A 9,860-nucleotide genomic window follows, 5' to 3' on the forward strand; every position below is an offset into this window, starting at 1 on the left:
AACAGAACTGACTAATTAGGACTGCGAGTTCATGAATTGTTTCAGGGTTCTTCTGTCAAGCTGTGTATTTACCTTAGCAGGTGGTTTAGTGAAGACCACAGTTTGAGTTCCACTTGGTGTGCTGCTTGTGGTGGTGGTGAACATCACTGTTCTGTCCAGACCATTTAGAGAAACAGCCATTTGAGGCTTTTCGTCCTTAGTCTGTATCCGCCATAGATCCCACTCCTCCATAACCACGGAGCCTTTGTACTTCAGTGTGGCCACAAAAACATAGGATGGTGGAAGTCCGCCTGGAAATAACATCCTACGGACATTAAGATGAAGACACTGTTTCACTTCGAACAGAGTATACTTTCTAGAACAGAGGAGCTTGATACCAAAAGTAATTTTACCTGGTGCTCTCACTCAGGTCAACTCGGGATGTCACCTGGTAGGCTTTGCTGCCATAAAAAGATCCTTGTGTCTTTTGAGCTTTTTTAGCCAAGTTGAGATGGAGGAGTATGTCAAATCCTTTCTCATCTCGAGAATTGATTGGAATCTTTGCTGGACATACAGTCTCTATGGTACATTAAATGTAGAAAACAAGATAAAGTGCCACACAGCAACAAATAATGCATGGATCTAAATTAAGCTAACTAAGCACTACCCTGTCATTGTCCTGCCTTTAATGAGCTTTAATATTAATATCACAGCAATATTTGCAATTTATGGTGAGAAAAAATGACTGGAAAGGGTTAAATATTTATGGAATGTAGTGGTTTATTTTATTTGGCTTGGAGACTAGTCTAAAAAATCGTAGGAAGACCTTGGCATGGAACACTGGACATTGTGCAAATATGCAGTCCAACTAAAGAATGTCCCCGCCATTGCAAATACCAGACAAGAGATGACCTCTACTATCATAAAGTGCCTTAGTCATTAACTTTTCCAGTGTCCAGAAAACTTTCTATGATGAGCTTCAGGAGTCTTAGCAAAGTTTTATGGAGGGCAGTTTTTCCAACCTAATGGCTGTATTGCACTCCAGTTTTTATTTTTGCTTTTTAACAAGTCTGCGTGGAGTTGCTGCTGAGTAATCCAGTGTTAGAACAGAAAAGCACCTTGAGAAATATGCTTTCTCCCCTTTTCAAGACTTGTCGATGATCAGGTCTGGCATTTGATCACTACTTTTCCATCATTGTTACGCTTAATATTGTGCTACTTCTGCTTTTCAGCAGACTTAACTGCAAATCCAATCCATACCTCACAGTAATGAAATAATTTTGGTTGGAGGGAACTATATAAACTTGACATTTGCATCTGCCAAAATTGGATTTACAGTGTATAAACATCTCAGAATTACTGGCCTTTTGCAGAACTTTCAAACAATTGAACTGGCTTGTTTGTAAGCTTGCTGGAAATTGATGTCACAATCTTTGAAACACACTCAGCAATGCATGATCCTGATTTCACACTTTTGGACAATTTACAGCCACGTTGTTGAACTCAGAACACCTGGATGTTGTAGGATATAAATCAAACTGTGATCCGTGCATTGAGGTGAGAGGCACCAAATTATGCATGCAACTCAAACACGGAGATGCCATAAACCTGTCTCCACTGGTACATGGATGGCATGGTAAAGCAAAAAAAGTCCTGCACCCCTGCATAAGCTCAAGGCCATAAAAGAGTGTAATTTCAGTGTGACACGTGTGAAAAATATTACACAAATTAATTTGAAAAAGTATCAACTGAAATATGAAAGCTTGGAGACATGGAGGAATAATACATCAAGGCTTACCTTCACACAGCTTCTGCCTAATAACTTCACGGATCTTTGCAATAGCTTTATAGTCTTCCACAGAAAAAACATAGGTTGAGGATGGTTTGTTGGCAATGGCCCTGAGCTCTGCCATCTCGGTCTCAGAACCGACACCAATTGCGAAGAGAATTATCCCCTTTTTCCTCGCAGCTTCTGCAGCTGCCAGCACTTCATCTTGTGACTTCCCATCCGTCAGAACCACAGCGATTTTTGCAATGCCATTCGGACCTCTCTCAGACAAGGCGAAGAGTTTGTCGTTGGCAAACTTGATAGCCTTCCCTGTGTTCGTGTTCCCACCCATGTATTCTATGGACTCCATGGCCTTGATGAGGTCACTACTTGAGAAATGTTTTCCCAGGGGTATATGCAAGAAGGGGTCGTCGCTATATTGCACCACCCCAACCTGGGTGAATTTCTGACCAATGTTGAAGCTCATAGTGATATTTACCAGCCACCGTTTGACAATCTCAAAGTTTATGTCATCCACACTCCATGATCCATCGAGTATGAATACTAAATCACTTGGCGCTGTCCTACAACCTGAAATTGAGGAACGAAGACGAGATTTGGTACTGCATGATTTGACCATTTGACCTTCTCACACTACAAGGCACAGTTTAGACACTTGACTCCAAAAATTCTATTTTCAATCAAATTATTGTGTTCCTAATTGGATGACCAAAATGGTCTAAAGGAGTTGCAGAAATTGTTGCATTTGCTCTGTATTAAGACAGCCAGAATGAACACTGCATCATTAGGTGATGTTATCTGAGTCAATAGTCTTCATGCAACATACACTAATGAAGATGAGAGAAGCACGCTTACTTAATCTCATGTCCTCATCTTGTGCTGTGCAAAACAAGTGAAGGAGCATGAAGTAAAGACACCAAAACACAAAATGCATGGATCTCATTTTGCAACCCATGTTCCTGAAGTACCAAGCTCCAGTTTATCACCTGAAGAGAAATGAAGATAAAACATGCATTTCTTAGATGTCTTCACATGAAAATGCCATTGGATTTTGCTGATGTTTAGTTTTTATAGTTTGTTAAATGAATGACATGCTTTTTGTAATCAATGTAAACATCTCAACCCAAACAGTTGAGCTGCAGTTGTATTGCATTTGTTGCGCACAGGATACAATGCGGTTAATTCGGTCCATGCTAACAAAGATGGATGTGCATTTCTAGGTTTGGACATGAAAACCAAAGAATGGAAATGAAGGTTGTGTGCACCCTTTTTGTATATCTTGAATGAAAAACAGGCATATTGTGCAATACTTCTCTATCATTTATACATCTAAATTCAGTTAATGACATAATTCTCCAATTAACTATATATTCAGGATCCTATACAAGTTAAGCTGAATAAGCAGCATTTGTGGCATAATTTTGATTACCAGAAAAAAAAATCATCCTGTGCTTATTTCCTTAAAGCAAAACTTGAGCCCACAGTGAGGCACTTGCAATGGATTTGAAGCATTTAAAAGCAGAAATGTGAAGTTTATACTTTTATTAAAGCACTTTCATTCATTGTTCTGTCAAAACGTACTTACTTGAGATGTAAGGTTCTTGTCATTTCTATGGTCAGTTTACGATTTTAGGCGATGTGTTGTCATGGCAGCAAAGTTTTAAAAATGCATATAACTTTACACAGAACACAGGATAGTAACTGATTTTTTCACGCTAAAATCATGTTAATATGTATATTGTGGCTATACTTTTGAAATGGTAACCAACATAATGCCACAAGTGCTCTTAATTGAGCTTTACTTACACTGAACTCAATACAGGTGCATCTCAATAAATTAGAATGTCATGGAAAAGTTCATTTATTTCAGTAATTCAACTCAAATTGTGAAACTCGTGTATTAAATAAATTCAATGAACACCGACTGAAGTAGTTTAAGTCTTTGGTTCTTTTAATTGTGATGATTTTGGCTCACATTTAACAAAAAACCACCAATTCACTATCTCAACAAATTAGAATACTTCTTAAGATCAATTAAAAAAAACATTTTTAGTGAATTGTTGGCCTTCTGGAAAGTATGTTCATTTATTGTGTTTTTTTTAGCAATCTCACCAAGTAGAATCATGTCACGTTTTGAAATAGTTCTTCATCTAACTCTAGCTCTTGTTGGAAACTGTGTGCTGTTTCCAGAAAGAGAGAGAGCTGCAGACATTATAAAAAACACCGTAATAAATGAGGACCAGATATACTCCCTTTGGAAGGGGTGGGGGTGTTTTTTGGCCTACTGATTGCTGCGGTCAAACAAAGATTCCCAATGCAAGTTACCATCCTCACCAGCTGAGAGATCTGAGCATGAATGGAACACGAGTAAAACTTTTATACATCCTTCAACCTTGGCTAGTTATATGACTGGGGTTTTCCAATCTTTGACCAGGAGGTGTATCATAAGACAGCCATGGTGGAACTAGCCCTCGCTGTAGTGCTTTGCAAAGCCCAGCACAAGGGGAGGTATATGGAACGCTTCATTATTTTCATGAGCATGTCTGCATGCTAAGCGCTCAAACCCACGCCCCCGCACACACTATTCCTTGGAACTGGACATTTCTCTGCCAGTGAAATTGTAGTTCTGGACAACGACCAAGCTCATGTTCATGTGACAAAGCCAAAGCAACTTTAGACCAAAAAAAAAAAAAGGACGGTGCAGAACGAACTTGGTAATGCACCATTACTTTCGTGGAATTAATGACTACAAGTCCTGCACAAAAACTGGAAAGACATGTGTGTCTGCCAGCCTGTACCTCTAGCCATATGGCTTTTCTCTGCACCATGACCTTCTCATTGACCTTGGAAGTTATTGGGGACCTCCAAACAGTTTATGGTTCCAGTCCCAGGTCAAGATGAAGGAGACTTTGGAACGGTAATGTAGCTGGAATGCGACGTGTTTAAACATTCTCCACTATGAAAAGTAATTGCCCCCTTCAATTTAGCCAAATGTATCCTCAGCAAGTATCTTCCAAAACATGACATTTAAATCTCAGTGGAATTTCATTGTGAGTAATTCATAGTGTTTGTAGAGATACTTGTTTAAGATTTATTTCACGTTGATGGGTTTTGTCCAACTGGATGTGGGAGGCAGGAAACCCTTGTTGAACAGCTGATTCCTCCCTGTCCTCCAGATGAGGTATAATATCCTAAGCGAGAAGACTGCCAAATATGTATGCTTTATTTAGTCCGTTTCTCAGGAAAGGCATTTTTCGTGTAGCTCTAATTTTGTGGCACGTCTATAGTTATTCTTGATTTATTGTGTATGGCTTGTCTTGGATCAGTTATCTCCATGTTTTCTAACTGGCAGCCATTGTCTTAGTAAAACCATTCTGCCTGTTTTCCATTGCACAGCTATAAATGTGCTATTTTAATGCAGTGCTTTTCGATACCAAAATCAACAACTGCTGTAAGGCATGTTCAATTAGTTTGCCAACATGAGGGGAAAATAAATGGGGGGCCAAGTTCCTCAGGCTCCAATGAAATGCCAAAACATTAAATCAGAGAGACCACTGAAATTGTTTCACATAATCAAGACCGTAAAGGCAACAGTCTACAGAGGACAGAGCTGTTACAAGGGAGTTTCCACCAAGTTACGTACATGATCAACATGCATGTCTTACTCACAAATGGTTTGTTGGAGAATCTCCCTTTTGATGCTCTTCCAGCTCTTCCGTGCAGCCTTTTTTAATCACTGCTGTTACCCAAACAAGGGAACACAACTCTTAGGAGTTAAAGAAGACTTCGTTGTTCCTTCAGTTAGACTGAATAACTTGTCTGCACATTTACCTCTGGACCGGCTGCTGGACAAAGCCCTGTTAAATAATTCCATTCATTCCTCACTCGTGACAGTGGCACATGTCAGGAACTGATAACCATTGCTAATGAATTCACCATGCAGGTTGTCTGCATGAACGAAGATTTGCAGAGAAAAAAGGACAAAGCATGTGAGGTTCTATGCACGTATAGTTTTCTCTTGCATCTTTTTACATGTTCTCAAAAGGGAACGCATCAACCCAACCCTCAACAGACAACAGCACATCACCATCAAATAAAAAATGCCATTTTCAATAAGCCCTGGATGAATTTCAAACAAGCATTTTTTTTTTTTTTTTACAATGACCTCATCTGTTGGGGTAGCCGTAAGATAATGAGATGTGAAACAGTATCTTCTGCATGCTGGTTGCAGCCAAAGGATAAAGTGCAAATAACACAACAGTCAAGAGAATCAATGCATCATAACGGTTAAAGAGATAAAAGACAAAGATTTACCAGAGTTTGATGTGCACGGAGCTGGACCCTTATTGAATAAATACCCCCTCACTCACACTGTCTGGTGTCTCATGGTCAGGGCTGTGCAGAGCGCAGAGTTGGAGGAGGTGGGTTTGAGGAGGCTGCAGAGTTGCAGATGTGAGCCTGCCCTCTCCATTCACCTTCCAACAAACTCACTCTCTCTCTCCCTCTTGGTTACAGAGGTTGAAATAAGACGCAGATAAGGATAGCTTCACTAAATAGAAGAGAAAAGAGTCAGCCCCCTTTTTGTGGAAGAAGAAGGAAAATTACAGTAATTCCGATATTATTCCAAGGTTGGGATTGTGTATGACAGCTGAGGGGATAAATATTGCGAGGGGGGTTTTAGGAATGAGCCAGAAGATTAGATAAGAGAACATGCTTTCACATTCTCTGAGTCTAACTTGTGAGGCGGAAGGTTGTTGCCTGTTTGTTGCATCGTACAATATGTTGTTCATTTTCAGATTAATTTTTTCAGTATGTGTGGTCTTCCTTAAGTCCTTGATAGTGATGGAGGAATTCAATGCTTTTGCTTGTAAACTGCATTTCTTGAAACAGCAGTATTGTTTTGGTAAATTCGCAGCTTGCAGTCTGTCTAAAACATAGTCTGTTTAAAATATAATGAAACTGTTTATATGTTAGGACCCACATCTTTACTTTTGTAAGAGCATTTAGATATCAGAAGCAGTTTTATGCCAAGCATGATGGAAGACACGACAATTATCCTCTCTAAAATGTCAATTTTTTTGAAGTAGATATGTTATTGGAAACAAGAAATGTCTACTGTTGAGTTACTCATGAATTTGAAAGCTGAACATTTGCATGTTGTGGTTTTGGCACTAAAAGTAACCCATGTGCTGTTCTCGATCATTGGCATATTGTGATTTTCCAGAACATCTTTGCGTTCTTCTCTACTATATCAAACACAATGCTTTCTTGGCATAATCTTCTAAATAATATCCCTTAAATTGGATAATTTCAACCATGTTATTCATTTTTTAAGTGGAACAGTGCAGGACTGTAAATCAAATCTAATCCAATATAGTCATTTTATTTCCAGCATCATAAATATCTGGGGGGTGGGTGACTTGAACACTACAAAATGGAGAGTTTTTTTGTGCATATACAACATTTGTTTATTATAATGTAATTGTGATAAATGTCATACAGTGTCAGGGTAAAATCTAAGGAATCTAATGCATAGTGACCCTTATATAGTTCATGAATAGTTATCCCATATGAAAATGTTCTGTCAAACCCATTTGGTTTCATTATTCTGTGGAACAGTGTATACTTTTGAGTAACCTTTTTGTAATAACATTTTCTATACAACGTCTTCAGATGTTTATGGTGACCAAATCTGCCAAAAAAAGGGGCTGATAAATAAGAGTCCATGTGATTTGTGTGCTATATTCCAAGTGTTCTGAAGCCATATGATGTTGTTGGCACAGACCAAAGTTTATTTTTTTATATAAAATGTATCTAAAATTTACTAATAACTCTCCAGTGAGATGTTAACTCAAGAACTGCTGCAACAAGACTGTGTTGCCTCAAAATCTGGACCAGTCTGATTCTTGAGTGTTCGGTTTGGTTCCTCACACAAAGCTGAACTACATTTGTAGAACTTTTTTTCTCATTGTTGGAGTTCAAAGTAGTTTGTGCGAGAAGATTGATTGATTGATTGAATTATTTTTTTAATTTGGTAGGTAGGCCTTGAATGAACAATCTCTGTTCTTTACACCCACAGAGCTACAGAGCTTCCAACATCTGAAATTCGGAGAAGTATACGCCCACGTCTTCTTGGATTCATTCTCATCACTGTCAGCATGTTCTTCAAACCCACCTAAGCTTCGCAGGAAGCAAATTAAACACGTCTCCTTATTCAACACCCTCAAAGTAATCAAACCCTCAAGTGAAGAAAATTTGATCTGGACTTGGTCTAGGTCCTCAAATACAGCCAATTCTTTAGGAAACACAGTGCAGACTAAGCCCACCTGCTGATAATCACCTGCCAGACCAGCTCCTAGCTTGACGAATGCTACATCTGGGAATCCCGTGGCCATAATTGATGCGTTAACAATTGGAAGACTGGGAGAATCCTGCTGTAAGTAATGGGTATCCTCCCACAGGGCTTCTTGTAATTGAAAGGTACAGCTGGACTCCTAATACTTCATATTCTGTTGGCTTGGGAAAACGGCAACAAAGGCACAACCATGAAGCGAGGGCTATGTTTGTTTCCTGAGTGGGAAAAAAAATCAGCAGTGAGGTGTCATTGCAAGCATGATGAATTGCAGTGTGGTTATGTAGTTTGGAATGCTCTAGCCAACTATTATCAAATCAGGAAATTGTGGAAAACACTGAAAAGCATGCTAGAAACACAGAACGTATACCACGTCATTCATAAATAAGATGATTTTTTGAAGAAAGAGAGTTTACCGTATGGAACAAAAGTAGTCTACCAAGTAAAGCAGACCTTCATGCAGTTCAGCAAAAGTGTTTACGCGGATTGCCTACATAAACATGTAGCATGGTTTTCTTCCTTTATAAAAATTGTGCGCAGCCATTAAAAAAGTTGGCTGGCTCTGTAATTTAAAGGGTTAGTTCACCCCAAAATGAAAATTACTCACCCTCATGTCGTTCCAAACCCGTAAGACCTTTCATCTTCAGAACACAAATTAAGATATTTTTGATGAAATGTGAGAGCTCTCAGACCCTGCATAGACAGCAAGGCAACTGTAATGTTCCCAGGTCCAGAAACGTAGTAAGGACATCGATAAAACAGTCCATGTGACATCAGTGGCCCAACTTCAGTTTTGTGAAGCTACGAGAATACTTTTTGAGCACAAAGAAAACAAAAATAACATAATTTATTTAACAATTCTTCTCCCCCGAGTTACGTCTTCCACCATTTTGGAGAGTACCCAAGAGCGTAATCGATGTAATCAGCGTTGTTTACGTTCGGGGGAGAAAGTGCGCGCATGAACGTAATCTGCATAATCAGCATTGTTTACGCTTAGCGAAAGCGTGCATATGCATTTGGGTACTCTCTAAAATGTCGGAAGACCTAACTCGGGGGAGAAGAATTGTTGAACATTTTTTTATTTTTGTTTACTGTATTTGCGTTTTACCGATGCCCTTACTATGTTTCTGGACCTGGGAACATTAGAGTTGCCTTGCTGTCTATGCAGGGTCTGAGAGCTCTCACATTTCATCAAAAACATCTTAATTTGTGTTCCGAAGATGAACGAAGGTCTTACGGGTTTAGAACGACATTAGGCTGAGTAATTAATGACAGAATTTTCATTTTGGGGTGAACTAACCCTTTAAGGTCATTTCTGCTTAATAATATGAGAAAGACATTTCATACCACTAAAGCAATACATAATACAGTCCGCTGTTTTTACGTCTTTGTTTTAGCTGAACCACTTTGAACTTTGGCTAAATAAATGAGCTCTCTTTGTTTTGGCAGGCTATGTCGGTAGCACTGTAATGGTTTATAATTCCATGCAATAAACGGCAATTAACATGATCACTTCTGCGGTGTGCCTGGGAGATTAGTGTGGTGTGTATAGCAGCAACAAGTGATTATGCTGACAGAGAGACGGAGGGACAGAGGCAATAAGAATTTCCATGGAAGGAATTGGTGAAATGTTTTGAGAGGGAACACCATCTAGCCGTATGAGCGTGTACGGTCTCGTGCACAGAGAGAAGGCAACGGAACACTACTGGAAGACAAGCCTGAGACTCCGTCACGTAGTCT

General features: G+C 39.3%; 1 protein-coding gene across 1 annotated transcript in view; it reads right to left on the minus strand.

Moving 5' to 3' along the window:
- The window catches only part of LOC107565055 (collagen alpha-1(XXI) chain-like), a 90,854-nt gene extending 84,698 nt beyond the window's left edge, over positions 1-6,156 (minus strand). Inside the window, exons 1-5 of the mRNA XM_016250238.1 lie at positions 6,083-6,156; positions 2,624-2,754; positions 1,778-2,338; positions 393-558; positions 73-304 (exon numbers count right to left, since the gene is read on the minus strand). Of these exons, the coding sequence (XP_016105724.1) occupies positions 73-304; positions 393-558; positions 1,778-2,338; positions 2,624-2,723 (1,059 nt within the window). The 5' untranslated portion in view covers positions 2,724-2,754; positions 6,083-6,156. The remainder of the gene's footprint in view (positions 1-72; positions 305-392; positions 559-1,777; positions 2,339-2,623; positions 2,755-6,082) is intronic.
- Between the last annotated feature and the right edge of the window lie 3,704 nt (positions 6,157-9,860).

Source organism: Sinocyclocheilus grahami, unplaced genomic scaffold (assembly GCF_001515645.1).
Source record: "Sinocyclocheilus grahami isolate Dianchi unplaced genomic scaffold, SAMN03320097.WGS_v1.1 scaffold978.1, whole genome shotgun sequence".
NCBI lineage: Eukaryota > Metazoa > Chordata > Actinopteri > Cypriniformes > Cyprinidae > Sinocyclocheilus > Sinocyclocheilus grahami.